The following is a 25120-nucleotide window of genomic DNA, read 5'->3' on the forward strand; positions in this document are numbered from 1 at the left end:
AGAGAGATATCCATTGTGATACCAGGGTGGCCACATATTATAAATTGACATGACTCTCTAGCTTGGCCCATATAATATAGCTTGACATGACACATATATATATTCATTGTGTGTCTCACAACACTACAAAAAAATTGATAATTTGCGGAGGTTGAAAATTATAATTTGTGGATGTTTTAGCTTTTGCTATTTGCTAAAAGAGGCTAAAACCTCCACGATTTGCAACTTTCAACCTCTGCAAATTACCTATTTGTTTGTAGTGCAAACTTAAAAATATAATACAGCTATTGAACCATTTAAAATGTAAGCCATATTTTTCTTATCCATTCAGGTCTCATACATTTTGTCCCTATTTAATACAAAATCTATCACCTCTTTTGTAGATTCCGATTCTTCTACTGCAGTTGATCACTAGCAAGAACTATCAATGGCAGAAAACCAATCCAGTAGTGAAGATGGAAGGTGGGCTCTTCAAGGGAAAAATGCCCTTGTTACTGGAGGCACTAAAGGCATAGGGTAAACTTATTTAGTTATAAGTGTTTTATCCACCAATTTTACTTATCCACACTGGTATAAAAAGTTTTTATAATATCCTTATAGTGAGAGACAAAGTCGGGATTTAAATTTTGGAATTCTTACACAAATAGTCTGCTGACGGTATGTTTTACCTTTCCAAGTCGGTATACACTGGTTATACATAATTATACACATTATATGTGAGTTATGCATTTATTATACATCCGCCGGCTATTCTTATTTAAGCGATTGGGTGAGCAATGATTCAGGTGATTTTTTCTTAAATTTAGGATAGCGAAATTAGATGTTAGTGACTGAATTCTAAATTTAATTTTTGCACATATTTAGTGAATTTATCATTAAAAATAAAGGGTCTGGATAAATGTTACTGTGCTGAATCGAATCCGTAAGTAACCTTGTAGCTCTGCTCCTAAGTGTTATTTAATCGATAATAGCGCAAGTCGTCCGTTTTTGTATTTATTATGAACCGTTTCCTGTTATTATGTAAAAATTCTTGTACAGTATCAATGCATAGAAGTTAAATTCTTTACTTAGACCACGTGAATATGTTTTTTTGGAACGGTGATATTGTTTCTCTTTTCTTTGGGTCGAAAATTAGACATGCCATAGTAGAAGAATTAGCTGGTTTTGGTGCTATAGTTTATACATGTTCTCGTAACCAAGTGGAGCTGGACCAGTGTTTAGAGAATACATGTTCTCGTAACCAAGTGGAGCTGGACCAGTGTTTAGAGAATTGGAGAGGCAAAGGTTTCAAAGTAGAGGGACGTGTATGTGACTTGACATTGCGACCCCAAAGAGAGATGCTAATGGAGAAGGTTATCAATTTTTTCGAGGGAAAGCTCAACATTCTAGTAAGTTTTTTAATTCCTTTTTTTTCCTAGCAAGTTAGGGCTGATTTTTTAGTAGGAAAAAGAGTCGTAGGGTCCAAATGAATTGGCTTACAAAATATTTTGATAGTGTTCCTTTCTTAAAGAAAAAAAGAATTTTACTACTCCCTCGTCTCAAATATTTGTCGTCCTTATTAAAAATATTTGTCTTTTTATTTACCCAAGATAAAATTAAGTAATTTTTCTCATTTTACCCTTGTATTAATTACATCAATGGGCTGATTTGTGAGTTCACATACTAACATTTAAGAGGTTTCATCATTAATGGAGTAAATATTTATTGAGCAGAGAGAACACGATGAATATGTTAACAGGGTAAAATATCAAAATGCTACCTTTATAAATGTTTTCCTAATGGGCGTGTAAATGAAAAATGCGACAAATATTTTAAGACGGAGGGAGTATTTGTTCATCTCGATGTATGTGATACACTTTAATTGACATTGAGTTTAAGAAAGAAAGAAAAAAAATTGAAATTTTTGGTAGACTAATACAAACCATAAATACATATGGGATTATAAATCATCTCGTTAAGGGTAAAATGAGAAATTTAAATTTAAATTTTTCTACATATAGAAAGATATTATTGTTTTTGAAAAATATTAAAAAGGATAAATCACATAAATTAGAACATACGAAATATATTTTAGCTTGGCCTTATCCTTAAATAGAATGCATGTTTATTGAAAAGATATATGGGTAAATTATTTTTTTTTAAAAAAAACACTTTAAATTATTCAATTATTCTTTGATTCTAATTTAAAAAAAAATCTTATTTGATTCCTCTATTCAATTCTGCTTTCTTTCTTTCTTATTTATTATAGGGAAAAGGGTTAAATATAGAGGAACTTACATTAATGACTACATTTTGAGGGGTTTTTTTTTAGGCATAGCTACACTTTAGCTAATTACATTTCGTAGCTACAGTAGATTGTATTCACACGCTACAGTAGATTGTATTCAAAATTCGAATTGTATTCAAAATTCAACTGAGTCAGATTTCGCTGTATTCAAGTTCAGATTTCGCTTTATTCAAGTCAGATGTATTCATTTGTAGCTACTTTTACACTGTCTCTTTTATACTGTATTCACTTTATTATATTTAAAATCTTTTGTATACAAAAAAAATATTCTTCAAAATACACCCCTAAATACTAAATTTTGCACTAAAAAAATTAACGAATATACTCAAATACTGAATACAGAAAATAAAATTCACTGTATTCATTTGTATACACTTCAAATTGGCTATATTCATTTGTCTACGCAAAGATCTTCTTTGAAATACAGACGAAAAACACTGTATACATTGTATGTATATAACAAATACAGTGTATTTTTTTATCAGATCTGAAAAATGCAGTGTATTTTTTGGCCAGATCTGGAAAATACACTTCCGGTCAGATCTGTGTATTTTCCGGTCAGATCCGGAAAATACAGTGTCTTTTCCGGTCAAATATAAAAAAGTCTGATGGCCGAGAAAGCAAATAACAAAAGGACAAGCAGCATAGTGTCAACAATGAATAGCAAAACGTAGAAGATGCCGGAGAGGATGACAAATGCTCAGATCTGAGAAGAAAAAGCGGGAGAAGAAAAGGAAAAGGGGAAGGGGCTGGCAGTGGCGATGGTGTGGAGTTCGTGGGGGTTGTACAGTAGTGGTGTTCGTGATTTGGGTCGTCGTGAGCACGGCTGCTTCGGTTCACCGGAGCTAGAGCTCCTCGCCGGAGCAATAGGGGGAAGAGGGGGGAGAGAGAGATGGGAGGGCAGTAGCGTAGTGGTTAGGTTGACAGTGATGATGGAAGTAATAATAAAGTATTCTACTTTTTATATATATATATATATATATATATATATATATATATAGCTATCAATTATATTTAACATATTACTCTTAACTATAGGATGTAATTAATCTAAACTATAGCCACTAAATCTAAATATGTACTAGAGTTAGTTATCCCATGTAGATTTCCCTTAAATTATACCATAGCTATTAAATTTAAATATGTACTAGAGTTAGTTATCCCATATAGATCTCCCTTAAATCTAAATATTTTACGCTCCGTTAGTAATTGTGGATAAATATATTCCTACCATCTATAAAGTTTACCACTGTATCCTATTTGGATGAAAACCCCAAATCAACATAAATAACCTGTTTTCTAAAAATTAACCCACTCCCTTGGTTCATCCGTCCCGACCCACCAAACCAGGGTCTTCTTCCTTGTACCCAACTTCTTTCTCTCTTCTACTTTGCCCAAATTTCTTCAATTCTTCAAAAACTTGCAGCAATTTCCTACACCAACTCTTATCTTCCAATATTATCACACAAATTCCATTTCTCCCAATAAATAATCATCTTTAGATGAATATAATTTGACAAATTCTGAGAATAAAATTGAGGGAGTAAGAATAATTTTGAGATTTAAAAAAAAAAAAAAACAAGAATAAATAAGAACGGTTTGTTCTTGAATTATTGAACCATTGAGTTCGACTTGCAAGGGAAAGAGGAGGTGAAAGGGATGGGAACATAGGCAGCGATATATGTGACATGCCGATCAAAGTAGAAACTCCTCCCTTAACTCTTGACTCAGTTCAAGATAACATCAAGCCATTGCCACATCTGGTTGCTAAATTTAAGGTTTCTCTCAGAATTACTGATTAGAGACATTTAGCTCGCCCATTTATTAGAAGATGTAGGTGTGAAAAATTAAAGTTAATTTTTTTGAAGAACAAAAATATCATAAATATTTAGAAGAGTTTCTAGAAAGTTATAATGTAATATCTTTGATATATATTATATTTAGGAATGTCCAGAAATCTAGACACTTAGATATTTATAGTAGAAGATAGAAATATCTAGATATTCTAAGTAGTGCTAGAAGATACAAAGATAACTAGATTTGTCTTATGGATGTATCTAGAAGTATTTCTAGAACCATCCCTACACAAGTATAAATAGGGGTGGCCTTAGTCATTTGTCACCAAGCCAAGCCAACCCAAGTTAAACCCATAAAAACTCAATACAAGCCAATTCAAGGAGTCTTCTTACATAACAAAGTTCTACCTCAAATCTTTCTTTGCCTTTCTATAGCTTCCTCTTCTTTAGTTGAATCTTCCGATCTTAGTTAACGATCTTGGACTAGCAGAAGGTTTCCCCGATTTATTTTTCTTCTGCTATATTTCTCTACATGATATCAGAGCCATAGCCACAAGTTGGCTTCTGGATTTTATTTCAAGATCGGTTTAGTGGTAGATTCAACTGGTTTCTCTAAATGGATTTAAGCGGCCGTGTTAATGGACTGGGGATGGAGTTAGTGAATCAGTCCAATTACAAGGTATGGAAGACACGTATAGAGTCATACCTTGTGGGAGAGGATTTGTGGGATGTTGTTAATGGTAGTTACACAAGTCCTCCTATTGACGGACCTGAAAATGGCAGCACATACAAGAAGTGGAAGCAAATTAATGCGAAGGCGGAGTTCATCCTGAAGAGATCCATCTCTCACAACTTGTTTGATCATATTATAAGGTGCAAATCAGCTCATGAAATTTGGAGGACCCTTGATCGTTTGTTCAATAAGAAGGATGAAGCGCGGCTACAGATCTTGGAGAATGAATTGGCTAACACCATTCAAGGTAATCTTTCTATTGTCGAATATTTTTTTAAGATTAAGAACTTATGTTCAGAGATCTCATTATTAAATCCGGATGAGGCTATCTCTGAAGCACGAATGAGAAGAATTATCATTCGTGGTTTGAAGAAAGAATATATTCCTTTTGTTACATCAATTCAAGGATGGGCTCAACAACCATCCTTGGAGGAGTTTGAGAATTTGTTGTCATTACAGGAGCTACTAGCCAAACAGATGGCTAGTGTGTCTATTAAAGAAAGGGAAGGAAATGCTCTTGTTGCTAACAAGGGGAATTTTAAAGAAATACAAGAGCGAAGTGGCTCAAGAGATATGACACATTCTCACTTCCATGAGGGTTCAAGCTCATCAAGACAGAAGAAGGATTCTTCTAATCATTATGTAAGAAGTCTATTAAATGTTACCAATGTGGTGAAGTAGGACACATAAAAAGATTTTGCCGAGCCAAAGAAAGCAACTTGACTCAAACTAAGAAAGTTGCTGAAGAAGAAGACTGGGGAAGGTGCTTCATAGCTGAGACTAGAGCAGTAGATGCCTTAGGCTCCCTCAATTTCAAAAAAGACCGGATCGTGGATTCAGGAGATAATACAGTCCATCACGTGGAGAAAGAACGCATTGGTATCATCAACAAAAAGAAAGAAGATTCTGAAGCCGTTCAGACTGTTGATGTGGCAGCTGCCATCGAGGAAATCAATGAAGCAAATCCTGAAATTGGTAATAAAAGTCTGGACATGGAGAATGTTCATGAAGTTTCTGAAACTATACATGACAATGGTGACCATTCTAGAGAAAGCATTGAGGGAGTTGTAGTGGAAGTTGAAGTCTCTGGTCAATCATCTGCCATATCAGAGTCAATCACTAGCTCAGATCAAATACTGGAAGCAGATGGAGAAGCTGACGGTCAAATAAATAAAGAGGTTGACCTTAAAGGCTCAATTTCATATGGAGAGACATATAATATGGCTCTCGGATGCTCTAAAGCTGACAAACAGTTCATTGAGGAGCTGAAAAAGGAATCTGGTAGTGCATCCTACGGTAGTGCTGAGTCTTCGCAGGAAATTAATGGTCAGATCGTCACCGACTCAGGTGTTTCTCCGGATAACACAATTGTCAAGGAGCTAAGAAAAAAGGGGGAGTCTGGAAACTCAAGAAAGTAAAACTCAACATGGAGATGATTCACGTGGTTCACAAAGGCCAAAAAGAAATATTGTTAAGTGAGCTCGCTACAAAGATGAGAAGTTTCCCGGTACGTATTCATGCTTCGTTGCAGGCCCAATTAATGGCGAAAAACTTTCGTCATTTGAAGAAGCAAGAGGAGACAGGAAAGTATGTCTGAGAGTTTCACCAAGGCATGCCCAAAAGCTTCGTCTGAGTTCTTCCGCGACAAGTTCAGGATAGCTTCCAAAAAATTACTTTAAGGGGGAGTGTAAAAAATTAAAGTTAATTTTCTTGAAGAACAAAAATATCATAGATATTTAGAAGAGTTTCTAGAAAGTTATAATGTAATATCTTTGATATATATTGTATTTAGAAAATGTCTAGAAATCTAGTCACTTAGATATTTATAATAGAAGATAGAAATATCTAGATATTTTAAGTAGTGCTAGAAGATAGAAAGATAACTAGATTTGTCTTATGGATGTATCTAGAAGTATTTCTAGAATCATCCCTACACAAGTATAAATAGGGGTGGCCTTAGTCATTTGTAACCAAGCCAAGCCAACCCAACCCAAGTTAAACCCATAAAAACCCAATACAAGTCAATTCAAGGAGTCTTCTTACATAACAAAGTTCTACCTCAAATCTTTCTTTGCCTTTCTATAGCTTCCTCTTCTTTAGTTGAATTTTCCGATCTTAGTTAACGATCTTGGGTTAGCAGAAGATTTTCCCGATTTATTTTTCTTCTGCTATATTTCTATACAGTAGGCTCCTGTCTACTTCTCATATTATGTTGGTTTTAGCTAAATATATGCTGAGATAAGTCCAAGAAGGCGAAATAATAAAAATCATTCAGTTTTGTAAACCATAATTTCAACCTTAGATCTTGCTTGAAAGTCGTTATACTAGTACTGATCAAAAAGCTTACGTTTGACTCAGTATTTTCATTCTTTCTCCACTTATTTCCTCTCAGACTAATGTGATCCCATGACCATCTTAAATTACTCTGAAATTTAGCTGGTTGTGATGATAGACGGCGGGGATAACTCTTGATTTTTCAAAACCCGTTACGGTTCCTCTTGATTTCTACACTGTTGATGCTGCTCCTCAGCAAGATTACTTGCTCTGTTTCTCATTTTCTAACAGAAAAGAGATACTCCCAACACTACCAACTTTCAGGCTTCTTGAAATTCTTTGATTCTTTGATTAAAAGAACTAGTTTTTGAAGAGATTTTGCAAGTGTAGAAAATAGAAAATGAAAAGGGAACTGATGATTTGTTTCGGGGAAATGGGATTTGGGTGGTATGAGTTATTTAAAAAGGTGAGTTGGGCGGGTCATCAAAGGAAGTGGGTTAATTTTTAAAAAACAGGTAATTTATGTTAGATTCGGGGCCTTCCATCTAAATAAAGAAACCGGTGTAAACTTTGTACACTGTAGGGGTATATTTATCCAATGAAAGGTAAAGTTAGCTAACAAACAAATTAGAGGGGTATATTTGACCCTTTTCCCTTTATTATAACATCTACTATCACTCTATGCTTAAAGTAATTTAACCATATTTTTGGATAGATAAATAATGCTGGAACACTGATACGTAAGCCAGCAACAGAGTTCAATGAAGAGGATTACTCTATTCTCATGAAAACCAATTTTGAAGCTTCTCACCACATCTCTCAAATTGCACATCCCGTTCTAAAGGCGTCAGGAAGTGGAAGCATCGTCTTTATCTCTTCTGTTGCGGGGCTTGTGGCATTGCCAACAAATTCCATGTATTCAGCAACTAAAGGTAATCTCATATCATTTAATTAATATGTTACTCATGTGATCACTAAAAAAAGTAGCTGCATACGGAAAAAAATATTTTTAATACAAATATTTTTTAGTATTTGGTTGGTGAGTGAAAAATATATACTTTTTAAAATATCTATTAAAAATTAATAATTATATATTAGCAAATCGGACAATATTCTGATTATAAAGTGAAGGATGGAACGTCATTTTCCCAATTTCAATGGAAAGTGTTTACCTTGGAAAGTATGGTTTGTCAACCAAACGCAAGTAAATAACTTTCTAAAAAAAAAAAAATCTAGAAAATGACTTCCGTCCTACCAAAAACACTTTTTATATTAGTTTTAAGAGGGACAGAGACACAGAGTAAACGTTATTCAATTTGTTAATCCCACTAGGGCATGTCAAAGTCCTAGATCTTATTTGACATAAAATGTAATGTTAGAGCAATGTGGGCAATCGGCAATTAACTAGGGATAGATAGAGACCTAAAGTGTCACTAATTACTAAATAATTTGAAATTATCTAGACAATAAGTTATCTTTTACGGTATACTGCAAGAGATAAGTTGCGTTAAAATTGATAAAATTTCGTGCAGTTCATAATTACATAAAAGGAGTTAAAGTAGTTTATTAGTGTTCTCAATCTTAGTGCGATCTTGCTTTATCAACAATGCAATTAAAAATTTAAAATGAGCGAGTTCTGGTCCCATACTCTAATTTGACTTCGATCATCGTCATCCATGTGCACAAGATATATGGATATAACAAAATTATCTAGGAAAAACGTTTAGTTTCAAACTATTGCATTTGATATAGGAAAAACTATTGCACATCCAAAAGGTAATGTAAAAATTTATTTACCAAAAAAAAGATATAGGAAAAATGTAATAGATGCAGCTAAAGGTAGTATAATTACTAATACAGCAGATAAAATTCTTTTGTACTTTCCATATTAAAAGGAGCAAATGAATCAACTTTCAAGGAACTTGGCTTACGAGTGGGCTAAAGACAATATTGGAGTCAACGCAGTTGCACCTTGGATTATCAAAACACCACTTCTCGAAGAAGCGGAGGTAACCTTCTTTCCCTGAAACGAGTATTTTTCTATGTCGGTGTTTTTAATAGTCAATTAATTACAAGGATTTAATGGAGGATTAACTAATTGAATAGTGAATTAACTAGCACCCTTTATGGGTGTACTCACCCAATAGCGAATTTCAAACCGTTTGTGACGACGTTTTTCAGCTATGAGGGAGATAATTCAACCAATCGTGCAACTGTGAATTAGTTTCTCATAAGAAATTGGATAATGAGCTTAATTTAACTCCAAAAACTAACTCAATAATTGAGAATTGCCTAATAACATATCAGGAAATAACAATCTCTCTACCAATGTGCCCCGCACGCCCAAAATTGAGTGAACTAAGAATATGAATGGATGTCGCACTGATAATGCCATGATAAGAAAATTGGATATTGAGCTTAATTTAACTCCAAAAACTAACTCAGAGTTGAGAATTGCCTAATAACTTATAAGGAAATAACAATCTCTCTACCAACGTAAGTTAATCTAACATCCCCGTACGCCCAATATTGAGTGAATTAATTAAGAATATGAACGGGTGTAGCTATCACTGATGACACCATGATTAGAAAATTGACAGATCTGGCTCAATCTTGAAAATCAGCTTAAGAGGTGAGAATTGTCCATCCCTCAGCAAATGTCGGGCAATCTAACAATTTTAAAATGCAATTGGGATTATCTATCATATTTTTAAAGGGGAAATTGCACAAATAAATGCCCATCGCCAACACATGTATATTTTTTATATATTAATGTATAATATACATAAATATACATTTTTAATACATTATATTATGTATATTTCTGTATATTTGATAGCAAATGTAATTATTTTTAGCTGACTGGCCTAATATGTAATTTGCCATATTTAATGATTGTCAGCAATCATAGTCAGATTGGTTCGTGTTTAATTTGCTCGTGTTTTAATACTGTTTTCAGCTATATATATGAACAAGAAAACGTTATGTTGTTATTGAAATTTTATCTAATCATTTCAGCAAGATCCAGTGACAAAAGAATATATTGAAAAAAGTATTAATAGAACACCAATCTGCAGAACTGGAGAACCAAAAGAAGTTTCAGCAATGGTGGCATTCCTTTGCTTCCCAGCTGCTTCATATATTACTGGCCAAGTTATATGTGTTGATGGTGGACTCACAATTAATGATTCTTTCTAACCATTAATCTTTGTGTTGATTATGTATGTACTCTATTGATATGCAAGATCAACTTTTTCTGAAGTTGTTTGATGAAACCAATTTTTGATGTTTGATTATTTTAAATTGAAAATATTTTGCTAGTCTACTCTAATTGATTGATTTTGACGTAACAATATTATATATAAATTTAAGATAAAACATATGGCAATGTTTCATTTTCTTTTCTTTGCCTTTTGTTCTTGATTTTTCCTAAAAATAAATAATCCAAATTGCGGTGCAAAATGATTTAGAGAAAAACTAATTACCACTTTATAATCTGAGTAAAATAATTCTTAAAAATTATTCATATAAAATAATTCTTAAAAGTTATTCATACAAAATACCTCTTATTAATGATATTAAGACTTTGTTCAAGATCTTAATGATTAAGATCTATTCAGACCAAATAAGTCCTTAGATCTTAATCTAACAAATGCATTTAATGGCCTAAGGTCTGAACCATTCAGAGTCAGACCTCCACTAAGTGCGAACAACTGAGGCCTAAAAGCACGAAAGGTCTTAGATATGTTGATTGAACTTTTTGTCGTTCATTAAAAAACGGGCAATTTGCAGGATTGCCCTTCACTGGGGGGTGGTCTTTAATTTGTGCCCCTCAAATTGTCGGTCTTTAACTTTTGGCCCTTAAGGCCCAACTTGCATGGGCAGAATTCTGCCTTCTACCCATGCGTAGAATTTTGCCTTGCGATTTTTATTTTTATTTTTTTACTGATCTGGGGTCGAATTCACAACCTGGGGGTATTAGGCGAAGGGAAAAACTTAAAGACCACTAATTTGAAGGGCAAAAATTAAAGACCACCCCAAGTGAAGGGCAATCCGCACAAAAAAAAAAAAAAAGTTAAAAGACTCTGCAATAGACAAAATTATCATTTACTATTTTCCTAATATTTAAGACTTATAAATCCATTGAAATTTGGTTATTAAACCTTTCGTTGTTTAAATATATATCTAAAGTTTAGGACTTTAAAATTAATAAAATTTTACTTGAAATAAATCGTTAAAAAGGTCAATTAATTGGAAGATTAGTACAAAATGTGTACACGTTCTTTTGAAGTAGTTTCTATATGGAAATTGGCAAGTAAGATCTGATGGTACTCCAATTTTATTCCTATTGGACAACCGAATTAGGACCTCTAATCCGTCGGTTGGTTAGAGCCTTGGAGGAGACTTCCAAAGTAGAAGTTACATGGAATTAAAACTTTCAAGTTTAAATCTTTTTTGTGATAAAAGAAAAAACGTAATATTAGTCCAACTAAAATATGGTTGCTACCTAATGGCGGCTAATTAAGCTCCACATATAAACCATTGCCACGAACTAACAATTAAGTCTCTTTCGATATTGAGCTTTCAAGTCATTTATTTTTTTCCAATATTGACATGATTGTGTGTGTGTCTATATATATATATATATATATATATATTTGTTTTCTAATAACGTGATTTTTATTTTTGTTGCAGTGTATTCATTGGCATAATTCATCAACTTTGTGACAATTGTTTTTTTTATTCTGGTTTCTCATCCGGTGTCTGGTACCCACATTGGGGCCCGACTAAATCCGGATTCATGTCGGGTAGGCCCACATTGGAGGGCAAAACACTCTCTAACAATGGTGACTCCGTACCCAAGGAGGCTCGAACTCGAGACCTCTTGATTAAGAATGAAGCAGTACCAGTCATTACACCACAACGCTTGTTGGTGTGACAATTTGTTTTGTTCTATGGCAATTGATATTTTATTAAAAGTTTAGACTAATCTCTAACGCCGTGACTGGTGAGTAATGAAATTGATATTCTAGGTTAGGGACTGTCAACCCTAATTTCAAACCTAAATTTATGAAGCAAGAATTTGAGGGATTGAGTTTTTTTTTTTTTTTTTCTAATAACGTGATTTTTGTTTTTGCTGCAGTGCATCAGCATAATTCATCAACTTTGTGACACTTGATTTTTTTCTATGGCAATTGATGTTTTATTGTGATTTTACTTGTGATTTGTAGTATTGTCTTTTGATAGCATACGCTTCCGCTAACAATATTGAGCTTTTACTTCTTTTTATATTTCTAGTCATTTATTTTTCTTCCAATAAAGATATGAATATATATATATATATATATATATATATATATATATATCTAAAATTTATTTATTTTATAATAATGTGATTTTTATTTTTGCTGCAGTGGATTCATCGGCATAATTCATCAACTTTGTGACAGGGTTTTTTTATCTATGGCAAACTTTAGACTTAAATTTTTGAAGCAAGAATTTTGAGGGATTGAGTTTCTTCCTTTATTCAGTTAGCTAAATAGGATCGACAATCATTTTTTATTTAAAATAGTATTTGTAATTTGTTGGCTAGGAGCAATTAATTGATGGATTAACGATGAAATTTGTAGCTAAATCTAACTTTTTTTTCTGTAATGTTTGTTGTTAAATGAGGTACACACTTTGATCACCTGAAACTAATCTAATATACCACTATGAAAATTAAAAGAAACGTGTATACATTTTCCTTTTTTCATAAATAAGTCGAATGACTAACTAAAATGTCAATGAAAAATGTATAGAATAAACTAGACCAACAAGAAAATATAAAAATGGGAGGGATAACTTTCTGATGCTTAATTTTCCTCTCGCCTATCTTAATGTTTTTCAGCAAATGGGGACGCATTTGTCTATTAACAATACCTAAATTCAAACAACACCTATGTATATTTCAAAAGTTAAACATTAATTCTACCTCTTGTGTGTTTACTTTTTAAGTCCCCACAGGTCTGCAGTATCTTAATTGTCCTTTCATTTCCTTTATTTGGCATATACTCCCTCTGTCTCAATTTAAGTGTCGTTTGACTAGACATGAAGTTTAAAAAATAAAGATAAACTTTCAAATCTTATGGTTCTAAATTAAAAATGTGTATAATATAATAAAATATCCTTTGAATCTTGTGATTATAAACTTGACATGTAGGATATTTGAATTGTCAACTTATTAAATATAAAAAGAAGCGGACATAACCAAAATAAGATAATTTTTTTTTTTAACAACCAACGCCCAAGTGGACGAACACAACAACATTAAGTTGTACGAAAAGCAACTGGAATTGTACTTTGAGCCGGACTAATGTGTGTACATTTCAGAAGTTTAACATTAATACTACCTCTTGTGTGCTTACTTTTTAAGTCCCCACATGTCCGCAGTATCTCAATTTTCCTTTCATTTTCTTCATTTGGCATATACTCCCTCTGTCTTAATTTAAATGTCTACATTTGATCAAACGCGGAGTTTAAGAAATAAAGATAGACTATCTTGTAGTTCTAAATTAAAAATGTGTACATAATAAAATATCCTTTGAATCTTGTGATTAAAAACTTGACGTGTACACATTTTTAATTTAGAACTACAAGATAGTCTATCTTTATTTCTTAAACTCCGCGTTTGGTCAAATGTAGACATTTAAATTAAGACAGAGGGAGTATATGCCAAATGAAGAAAATGAAAGGAAAATTGAGATACTGCGGACACGTGTGGACTTAAAAAGTAAGCACACAAGAGGTAGTATTAATGTTAAACTTCTGAAATGTACACATATTAGTCCGGCTCAAAGTACAATTCCAGTTGCTTTTCGTACAACTTAATGTTGTTGTGTTCGTCCACTTGGGCGTTGGTTGTTAAAATAAAAATTATCTTATTTTGGTTATATCCGCTTCTTTTTATATTTAATAAGTTGACAATTCATATATCCTACATGTCAAGTTTATAATCACAAGATTCAGAGGATATTTTATTATATTATACACATTTTTAATTTAGAACCATAAGATTTGAAAGTCTATCTTTATTTTTTAAACTTTATGTCTAGTCAAACGACACTTAAATTGAGACAGAGGGAGTATATGCCAAATAAAGGAAATGAAAGGACAATTAAGATACTGCAGACCTGTGGGGACTTAAAAAGTAAACACACAAGAGATAGAATTAATGTTCAAATTTTGAAATATACACATGTTAGTCCCTGCTTAGAGTACAATTTCAGTTGCTTTTTGTACAACTTATTGTTGTTGTGTTCGTCCACCTTGGGCGTTTATATATAAGAAGAAGAAAAATAGACATATATTTTTAGTAATGTGGCCAAGTAATATGGGACGAAGGGAGTACTTCATTTATTAATTCTTAAAGAACGTGAAAAGTCAAGTATAGTAATGTGGCCAAGTAATATGAGACGAAGGGAGTACTTCATTTATTAATTCTTAAAGAACGTGAAAAGTCAAGTAATGTGACCAAGTAATATGGGACGGAGGGAGTACTTCATTTATTAATTCTTAAATAACGTGAAAAGTCAAAACTGAACAAGCAAAAGTGCACGGAGAAAATAAATATGTGTCGGAAAATTAAAATTGAAGTGCATACATGTATACATGAGAAGAGAATAAATGTTCAGCAAGAACGTGAAAAGTCAAAAGTGAATAAGTAAAAGTGCACGGAGGAAATAAATATGTGCCGGAGAATTAAAATTGAAGTGCATACGTGTATACATAAGAAGAGAATAAATATTTAGTACTATAACATATATCCACGTGGGATTTATTAATTCTTAAAGAACGTAAAAAGTCAAAAGTGAACAAGTAAAAGTGCACGGAGGAAATAAATTTGTGTAGGAGAATTAAAATTGAACTGCATACGTTTATACATGAGAAGAGAATAAATATTCAGCAAGAATGTGAAAAGTCAAAAGTGAACAAGTAAAAGTGCACGGAGGAAATAAATGTGACGGAGAAATAAAATTGAAGTGCATACGTTTATACATGAGAAGAGAATAAATATTAAGTACTATGACATATGTCCACATGGAATAAAAATAGTTGGGTAAAGTGTATAAGTTATATAGCTTATGGTACAAGCATTCCTTGCGTGTACAATTTGTAAAGCTTTTGGTACAAGTATTTGATGATGTGTTGGTCCTCCTTAGAGGCTTATTACTACTACTAGCAAATTATGCTCGTGCGATGCACGGGGCCCAACATGATTAATTTGGTTACTCAATTTAGTTAATCTTTCTGGTTTGTATATTTTGCAAAGTATACTGCGATTCTCCTTAGCGAGTCTCCATATTTTTTTTTTCATTTCCTCTTATTTTTCCCCTTAATTTCTCAATTGTTGTTAAAATTAGTCTTATTTTGGTTATGTCCGCATCTTTTTATATTTAGTAAGTTGACAATTCAAATATCTTACATGTCAAGTTTATAATCACAAGATTCAAAGGATATTTTATTACATTATACACATTTTTAATTTAGAACCACAAGATTCAAAAGTCTATCTTTATTTCTTAAACTCCGCGTCTGGTCAAATGTAGAAACTTAAATTGAGACAGAGGGAGTATATGCCAAATGAAGGAAATGGAAGGACAATTGAGACACTGCAGACACGTGGGGACTTAAAAAGTAAGCACACAAGAGGTAGTATTAATGTTAAACTTCTGAAATGTCCACATATTAGTCCCGGCTCAGAGTACAATTTCAGTTGCTTTTCGTACAACTTATCGTTGTTGTGTTCGTCCACTTGAGTGTTGGTTGTTAAAAATAAAAATAAAAATTATCTTATTTTGGTTATGTCCGCTTCTTTTTATATTTAATAAGTTGACAATTCAAATATCCTACATATCAAGTTTATAATCACAAGATTCACAGGATATTTTATTATATTATACACATTTTTAATTTAGAACCATAAGATTTGAAAGTCTATCTTTATTTCTTAAACTCATGTCTAGTCAAACGTAGACACTTAAATTGAGACAGAGGGAGTATATGCCAAATGAAGGAAATGAAAGGACAATTAAGATACTGCGAACCCATGGGGACTTAAAAAGTAAACACACAAGAGGTAAAATTAATGTTCAACTTCTGAAATGTACAAATGTTAGTCCCTGCTTAGCGTACAATTTCAGTTGCTTTTTGTACAACTTATTATTGCTGTGTTCGTCCACCTTGGGCGTTTAATGTGACCAAGTAATATGGGACGAAGGGAGTACTTCATTTATTAATTCTTAAAGAACGTGAAAAGTCGTCAAGTAATATGGGACGGAGGGAGTACTTCATTTATTAATTCTTAAAGAACGTAAAAAGTCAAAAATAAACAAGTAAAAGTGCACGGAGGAAATAAATATGTGTCAGAGAATTAAAATTGAAGTGCATATATGTATACATAAGAAGAGAATAAATATTCAGCAAGAACGTGAAAAGTCAAAAATGAACAAATAAAAGCGCACGGGGGAATAAATATGTGCCGGAGAATTAAAATTAAAGTGCATACATGTATACATAAGAAGAGAATAAATATTCAGCAAGAGCGTGAAAAGTCAAAACTGAACAAGTAAAAGTGCACGGAGAAAATAAATATGTGTCGGAGAATTAAAATTGAAGTGCATACGTATAATAAATATGCGGTACTATGACATATATCCACGTGAAATTTATTAATTCTTAAAGAACGTGAAAAGTCAAAAGTGAACAAGTCAAAAGTGCACGGAAGAAATAAATTTGTGTAGGAGAATGAAAATTGAATTGTTTACGTCTATACATGAGAAGAGAATAAATATTCAGCAAGAACGTGAAAAGTCAAAAGTGAACAAGTAAAAGTGCACGGAGAAAATAAATGTGTCGGGGAATTAAAATTGAAATGCATACGTCTATACATGAGAAGGGAATAAATATTAAGTACTATGACATATGTCCACGTGGGATAAAAAAGTAGTTGGGTAAAGTGTACAAGTCATATAGCTTTTGGTACAAACATTCACTGTGTGTACAATTTGTAAAGTTTTTGGTACAAGCATTTGATGCGGCGTTAGTCCTCCTTAGCCACTTATATATAATAGAAACTAGCAATACATGCCCGTGCGATGCACGGGCCGAACATGTCTATTCACTTTAATTAGCCAGTCTTTAAGATTTGTATTTTGAAAATAAATTTTAAAAACATTCTAATTGTTGTTACATATACAAAATGTATTTTATGTACCATCATTTTAGTTGTAATTAAAAGTCTTTGAGATGGAAAGAGTCGGATTTTTTTTATCATTATCATGACAATAAAAGTTGTTCATTGATGTAAAAGAAAATTAGTAAGAATGTGAGGGAAAATTAATATTTTGATTCTAAATTTTTTCTTTTAAATTCTTTAATATTTTATATGTATACCGATAGGTTGATATCCATTTCAATTAAGTAACTGTTCAGATCCAAAAATAAGAACCATTTTGGTTGATATATTGGATTAAAATATTTTTATTAAATTAATTATAAAATATATTATATTTTTTTATATTAATTGTTACAAAGAATCAAAATTAGAAAGATATATGTTATATCATTAATCATCATATTTTAATTCTGAAATGAAAATATAAAGTAATACATTTTATAAATGTAAAGAAACAATAATCAAAGACTACAAAGGAGAGTAAATAAGTAAAGTATTGACAATGAAGGAAAACGGAGATAAATGTCGCTCCCTCCCTTTACTTTTACTTGTCGACATTAACATATCAAGGAAAAAAAAATCTTCTTCTTATTTTACCCTTCACATTAATTATTCATTTTCAAATCATTTTCTGAGGCTATTGAGACTATATACCAATAAATATGGATATTATGATAAAATATATACTTTATTTATTAATTTTCAAAGAACGTGCAAAGTCAAAAGTGAACAAGTTGTGTGTAGGAGCATTAAAATAACTTTTGGTACAAATTTGCATTGCTATTGTTCGTCCTCTCTTTACGTTTAAAGTATTGACAAAGAAAGAAAATGGGGATAATAGAAATAAAAAAGAAGATAATATAGAATTGAAAAATAGACATATATTTTTAGTAATGTGGCCAAGTAATATGGACGAAGGGAGTACTTCATTTTTATTAATTCTTAAAGAACGTGAAAAGTCAAGTATGGTAATGTGACCAAGTAATATGAGACGGAAGGAGTACTTCATTTATTAATTTTTAAATAACGTCAAAAGTCAAAAGTGAACAAGTAAAAGTGCATGGAGGAAATAAATATGTGTCGGAGAATTAAAATAGAAGTGCACACGTGTATACATGAGAAGAGAATAAATATTCAGTACTATGACATATATCCACGTGAGATTTATTAATTCTCAAAGAATGTGAAAAGTAAAAAATGAACAAATTAAAGTGCACAAAGGAAATAAATTTGTGTAGGATAATTAAAATTGAACTGCATATGTCTATACATGAGAAGAGAATAAAGATTCAGCTAGAACACGAAAAATCAAAAGTGAACAAGTAAAAGTGCACGGAGGAAATAAATGTGCCGCAAAATTAAATTTGAAGTGCATACGTCTATACATGAGAAAGGAATTAACTATTAAGTACTATGACACATGTCTATGTCATTTTTAGTAATTTTTAAAGAACGTGAAAAGTCAAGTATAGTAATGTGGCTAAGTAATATGGGATGGGAGGAGTGCTTCATTATTAATTCTTAAATAACGTGAAAAGTCAAAATGAACAAGTAATAGTGCATGGAGGAAATAAATATGTGTCGGATAATTAAAATAAAAGTGCACACTTGTATACATGAGAAGAGAATAAATATTCAGTATTATGCCATATATGCACGTGAGATTTATTAATTCTCAAAGAATGTGAAAAGTCTAAAGTGAACAAATTAAAGTGCATGGAGGAAATAAATTTGTGTAGGAGAATTAAAATTGAATTGTATGTGTCTATACATGAGAAGAGAATAAATATTCAGCTAGAACACGAAAAGTCAAAAGTGAACAAGTAAAAGTGCACGGAGGAAATAAATGTGTCGGAGAATTAAATTTAAAATGCATACGGCTATACATGAGAAGGGAATAAATATTAAGTATTATGACACATGTCTACATGAGATATAAAAATAGTTAAATAAAGTGTACAAATTATATAGCTCATGGTACAAGAATTTAATGCGGGTACAATTCGTGAAGCTGTTGGTACAAGCTTGGGGAGCCGTGTTCGTCCCCCCAAGCCGCTTATATATAATGAAAATATATATGTAAGTGAGGATAGTGAGTTTTGTAGTCCTCACATCCTCACAACACTAATAAGATGCTTACATGTGGCCTCCCTTATTGACTTTTCATTTTTCATTTTTCGCTCTCATTCATTTTTTTTTTTAGACCACTCCACATGGATTTTGATAATACCAACTTTTTGTAGTCCTCAAATGAATTTATTTATCTTTTACCCCTAATTGAAGTTTTTATGACTTTGTGAATCCTCAAATATTTTGGTAGAATTTTAGGGACTTTTTTTATGCCACTAAAAATAATGATGTCATGAGAAAGATTGTATTGGACCCCACAAAGCATACTCATATATATATATATATATATATGAGTCTTTTGAGAAAATATTATTAAACTTGTTTTAAAATATATTATTTCTTAAGAATTTATTATAGACACATAAAGAATTATCTTGTCATTCGAATTCTATCTTAATGGAGGCTTAATAATTGAATTAAAATATTATTCTTATAATAATATTTAGTATTTGTTGATGTTGTTTACTAATTATCATTTGCTATTTTCAATTTTTATTCGTCTTGTTAGACGTAAAGTTATTTTATTTTCTCCTGTAATTTTGTGTCATACATGCTGGCAAAATAAGTAATTAATAAAGATTTCACTTAAGGTAGAATAAAGTTTAAAATTAAAGTAATAAATGCATATAAACTTATATTAATGTTAAATACTTTTAAAATGTAAATTATAGCCCTTTCGTTTCAATCGAAAAATGAACTTCGAAGTACAATAATAATTAATCAAATTTTACATGGCACACTTTTTACATAAAACTTATCTAATACTGTAATATCTTTTGGTAAAAAATAAGTTAGTCAATATGAGTTCAATTCGTAGAATCAAATTAAATTAATATAACATATGAAAAGCTCAATTTGGATCATCGGAGACTTTAATCTCAAAAGATTTAAGTAAAATATAAATTAGAAGAGCTTTCTATTGTTTGATTTTTTTTTTAAAAGGAATCTAATACAACTAAGAAAAATGTTTTCTAACTTTCATATACGTTTTTGTGCTTTGAAATTGTAAAAGTCTTTTTAAAGTGTCAAATTAATGTTACAAAAATAAAGAAACAAGAGCAGAAAAATTTTAAAAAAAATTTACAAATTAAATTTTAATGTCAGCCAAATTACACTAGTATATAATAGAAATATATATTTGAATGTGCAACCCGCACTGCTCGCCATCTTGGACCAAGAAAACTTTTAAATTGCCGCCTGTAATTTTCTAATAGGTGTTGTAAGTGTTCATAAACTACGTAAAGGATTGTAATGGGATAGATAAGATCTCTGCACTCTTAATTAGAGATTTCGAATTCAAACTCTGAGTGTTGGTAGGGAGAGTGTGTCCCTATTTAATGGGCTTTAATTTATTCAACGCGTATCTGAATTAGTTGGGGTTCTAATTCATTTTTTTTTTTTGCGTGGATTTCCCTTCAAAGGCGTTGGTCTTTAATCTTTGTCTCTCAAATTGCTGGTCTTTAATTTTTGCCCATCGCTTAAAAAAGTGGCTGACAATATCCTAAGATTCTGGGTTCGAACCCCGGCTCAGTCAAAAAAAAAAAAAAAGAATTCCGCAAGGCAAGGCTTTCGCGAAACCTCTGCCTTAAGCCTAACATTTGCCCAAAATTAGGCTTATTGGGGCAAAAGTTAGGCCTTAAGGTAAAAGTTTGTTTGCGAATTGCCCTTCTTTTGGGGTGATCTTTAAATTTTGCCCCTCAAATTGTTGGTCTTTAAATTTTGTCTTTCGCTTAAAACCCATGGGTTCCTGGTTCGAACCCCCGCTCAGTCAAATATTTTAAACAAAATTGCTAGGCAGAGTTTGAATTTCGCTCTGCCGGAGGGGGCCAGACTTTGCTTTGAGGCATATATATATTTTATTTTTTTTAATTTTCAAGACAAACTTTTAGTTATGCGTTAAGGAAAAGTTCCGCCCTATGGGACATACTTTTAGTTATGTCAAAAGTGTGCCCCATAAGACATAACTAAAAGTATGCCTCATAAGGCAGAACTTTTCTTTAAGGCATAACTAAAAGTTTGCCTTATAAGGCAAAGTCTATGCCTTAAGGAAAAGTTCTGCCTTATTGGGCATACTTTTGGTTATGCCTTAACCAAAAGTCTGCCCCATAAGGCATAACTAAACTATACCTTAAGGAAAAGTTCTGCCTTACGGGACAGATTTTTAGTTATGCCGGATCCGGCATAACTTTAGTTTTTCCTTAAGGAGTGTATGCCGGATCAGACATACACGTACCCCCTACCCCCCAGTCTTGCCTTGCGAAATTATTTTCTTATTTTATACCCGAGCGAGGGTTCGAACTCAGGTATTCGCCCACCTTTTCAAGTGAAGGACAAAACTTAAAGACCACAAATATGAGGGACAAAATTTAAAGACCACAAATATGAGGGACAAAATTTAAAGACCACCCCAAAAGAAGGGCAATCCGCACAAAAAAGAAAGTTTGTCTTAAGGCCTAATTTTGGGCAAAAGTTAGGCCTTAAGGCAAATGACAGATGTTTGCCTTAAAGCCTGGTCTAATTTTTCTACGAAATTCTGCCTTGCAATTTTTTTTTTTACTGGGCCGAGATTCGAACCCCAAATCTCGAGGTATTAGGCGAAAGACAAAAATTAAAGACCACCAATTTGGCGGGGCAAAAAATTAAAGACCACCACCGAATAAGGGAAATCGTTACAAATTGCCCGTTTTAATCTGAATGCCAACCCCTAGTTAGAAAATAACAAAAATGTTTATCAACCGGCCTCAAGTTTGACAATTGATTCGTGAAAGGGATAATTAATTAAATTTGACAAACTGTTTGGTTAAAGGGTAAATCATTTACTAGTCAAAAGAAAAGTAGTATATATAATAATTTGAAATAGTAATTATACCAGTAATATTTTAATTATAATTTGTATACTATTACTTATACCAATAATATTATGAGTATAATATGTATAGTATTAATTATACCAATAATATTATGAGTATAATGATATATATTACTAATTATACCAAGAATAATATGAGTATAATTATAATAATGTGTAGTACTAATTATACCAAATATTATGAGTATAATTATAATGATAATAAAGACGGAAACCATATTATAATTAAAGAGAGAAGGTTGAAAAAAGGGAAAGAAAGTAAAATTACCATTGCTAATAAAATACTCATTTATGCTAATCAACAAAATTCTTTAGAAGCGAGGGAAAGAAAAATTCACTGTGCATGAAATCAGGGCAAAGTTGTTGGGATATTTAAGGTGCCTAACTTTTCGCTGGCTTGGATGACGTGATATTGGGTTTAAAAATAAATGCATTGACAAACATGTAAATAAAGTAGTTGTGCTAAGAAATTGTAAATATTTTTAAAATGCTACACAGTTATGTTTTTTACCCAAAAAGGGAAAAACAACACAAAATACCCCTGAAATGTAAAATATTTATCTGTCCATGCTCCCTCCTAAACAAATTTCGCTTCTTACTCAACCGGATAAAAATATTTACCCGAGTACCCCAATCCCTCCCTCCATGATACCATTGCGGTATATTTATATATCATGATGGTATCAGACTTAGAGAAGGATTGAAGGAGTCATCCATGATATCGTCTTAATATATTTATGTACCACGATGGTATCACGGAGGATTGAGGAGTGTCTCATTGAAGGACTGAAGCAGTCCTCCATAATACCATCACAGTATATGTATATAAGACGACGGTATCATAGTTTTTTTTTTTTTTTAGTAAAGTGTCTTTTGAAAAAATGAACATGATACCAACATGGTGTATAATGGTATCATAATTTTGGGGGCATTTCGAGTAAATAGTTTCAGGGGCATGAAAGTAAAAGAGATATTGGCGGCTAATTAATTTGTTTTCAGGAGACATCGACATTCTTTCCCCAAGAAAAAAATTGTGTACTTGGCCTAATAAAATAGAATCAGACCTATACGTGAGGGGACGTGATATTGAAAACATGATTGAGCAATTAATCAAAAGTACTCTTATCTCTCTACCAGTATAAACTTTAGAAGTCAGATTTGGTGATTACTTGAAAACCTTGATGTTATAAATATGATCCACCACTGTTTCTCTTTAAAATTGGTGAACAATGCTGGTACTATTGTGGCAAAAGCAGCCACAGAAACTACTGAAGAAGATTACTCCATGATAATGGGAACAAATGTTGAAGCGTCATACAATTTGTCTCAACTTGCTCATCCCTGGTTAAAGGCTTCTGGAAATGGGAGCATTGTGTTCCTTTCATCTGCAGTTGGGATTGCTTCAGTACCTTCTTCTTCTATCTATGCTACCTCCAAAGGTAGTGGCTCAATCTTCTCCTTTTCCATTGTGCATGCTCAATTTCTTTTTTTCTTAAATTTAAGTTATATATACAGACAGTATAAAATGTTTTATATTATTTTGTAATTTAATTTGTGTTAGTAGGTTAGTTATTATTTTACTTTATAATAATAATTTACGTACAATCACCAACCTGTATCCGCAGTAACAAATTAATAATAGAATGACAAATTATTTTTCTATCTTATTAAAGTGACTGAACTTTCCACACTACAATAATGAAATTGCTAAACTTTATCATTTCTAATGGTAAAATCATAAAGTAACTGACTATTATCCAGTATATCAGTAGAGTTACTAAACTTGCTCATTTAACGACAAAATCTACCTATCATTAGTGAACTTACCTTTATAGTGGAAAAAAATCAATTACTTTAATGTAATTAAATAGTTTTATGACTTTTTTTTTTATGCTATGAAAAGTTCAATTACTTTAACGTGATAAAGATAATTATATGACTGGAAAATTGTTCAGTAATCATACGTGAAATTGACTATGTAATGATTTTACAAGTGACATGATCGTAAGTGTAAATACTTCAATGTATAGAACTGATTTTGTTTTTTCCTTTTCTGTTATTGGACTCCATTAACTCGTATCAGGAGCCATCAATCAACTTACAAAAAATCTAGCATGTGAATGGGCAAAGGACAAAATTCGTGTCAACGCTGTTGCACCATGGATCATTAGAACTCCTCCCAAAGAATCAATGAATGTAAAATTCCAATTTCAGGATTCCCTAACTTTTTTTTATATTCCTTTTTTAAAATATCTATTAATAATCCATGATAAATTTCAGGAAGATGAGATGTTTAAATGTTTAATTAGTCGAGCTCCAATTAAACGCATGGGAGAGCCAAGAGAAGTTTCAGCAACAGTAGCATTTCTTTGCTTACGTGCTTCTTCATACATTACTGGTCAAATTATTTGTGTTGATGGAGGAATGACAGTCAATGGGGGTCCTTAAATCATGTTGTGGTTACAATTGTGGATTTTACTATTCATGAAGAATCAAAATTCTAACTATATATTGGAATAAATCTCAATACTTTTTCATCGAAAAGTATTTTACGAATTTCAAATTACTAGTTTAGTTATATATATATATATATATATATATATATATATATATATAGAGTACCATCAAATTATAATTAAGATGACGATTGGAATAAAGATTAAACCTCCTTTCAGGATTTCTATGTATACCTTACTTATCTCCTTTCGTTGGCATGAGTTAGTTAAGAGTTATGGGTATATGGTAATGAGAATAATACTAGTTTCTTCCCTAATTAATAATTAAGGTATAGAAATACTATGACAAAATTTCTACT

General features: G+C 31.9%; 2 protein-coding genes across 5 annotated transcripts; both read left to right on the forward strand.

Annotated features, from left to right (window-relative positions):
• The first annotated feature begins 320 nt into the window (after nt 1-320).
• LOC132630465 (tropinone reductase homolog) lies at nt 321-12190 on the forward strand. 4 transcript variants are annotated; one of them, XM_060346031.1, is made up of 6 exons: nt 321-516; nt 1136-1388; nt 7806-8022; nt 8641-8642; nt 8989-9099; nt 10109-10369. In XM_060346031.1, exons 1-6 carry the CDS (start codon nt 428-430, stop codon nt 10286-10288), a joined length of 852 nt encoding a protein of 283 aa, XP_060202014.1. In that variant the 5' UTR covers nt 321-427; the 3' UTR covers nt 10289-10369. The 4 variants fall into 4 exon arrangements, with proteins under 4 accessions (XP_060202014.1, XP_060202011.1, XP_060202012.1 ...); XM_060346028.1 differs by lacking the exons at nt 8641-8642; nt 10109-10369 and adding an exon at nt 11786-12190 and having other exon boundaries at nt 9009-9099; XM_060346029.1 differs by lacking the exon at nt 8641-8642 and having other exon boundaries at nt 324-516; nt 9009-9099; nt 10168-10369.
• Nucleotides 12191-23575: 11385 nt separating this feature from the next.
• Nucleotides 23576-24889, forward strand: LOC132630467 (tropinone reductase homolog). The gene is made up of 3 exons (XM_060346032.1): nt 23576-23744; nt 24389-24501; nt 24586-24889. The coding sequence occupies exons 1-3, from the start codon at nt 23591-23593 to the stop codon at nt 24751-24753; spliced, it is 435 nt and encodes a 144-aa protein (XP_060202015.1). The 5' UTR covers nt 23576-23590; the 3' UTR covers nt 24754-24889.
• The last annotated feature ends 231 nt before the right edge of the window (nt 24890-25120 follow it).

The sequence above is a fragment of the Lycium barbarum genome, chromosome 3 (assembly GCF_019175385.1).
Source record: "Lycium barbarum isolate Lr01 chromosome 3, ASM1917538v2, whole genome shotgun sequence".
Taxonomy (NCBI): domain Eukaryota; kingdom Viridiplantae; phylum Streptophyta; class Magnoliopsida; order Solanales; family Solanaceae; genus Lycium; species Lycium barbarum.

What these genes read in the sequence shown, in the direction of transcription:
- LOC132630465 (XM_060346028.1), top strand. Translation starts at nt 428, where the DNA reads ATGGCAGAAAACCAATCCAGTAGTGAAGATGGAAGGTGGGCTCTTCAA. An exon ending in GGAGGCACTAAAGGCATAGG is followed by an intron (nt 517 to 1,135) that starts GTAAACTTATTT and finishes GTCGAAAATTAG; the next exon opens with ACATGCCATAGTAGAAGAAT. An exon ending in CACTTCTCGAAGAAGCGGAG is followed by an intron (nt 9,100 to 11,785) that starts GTAACCTTCTTT and finishes TTTTTGTTGCAG; the next exon opens with TGTATTCATTGGCATAATTC.
- LOC132630467 (XM_060346032.1), top strand. Translation starts at nt 23,591, where the DNA reads ATGATAATGGGAACAAATGTTGAAGCGTCATACAATTTGTCTCAACTT. An exon ending in TATCTATGCTACCTCCAAAG is followed by an intron (nt 23,745 to 24,388) that starts GTAGTGGCTCAA and finishes AACTCGTATCAG; the next exon opens with GAGCCATCAATCAACTTACA. An exon ending in CTCCCAAAGAATCAATGAAT is followed by an intron (nt 24,502 to 24,585) that starts GTAAAATTCCAA and finishes GATAAATTTCAG; the next exon opens with GAAGATGAGATGTTTAAATG.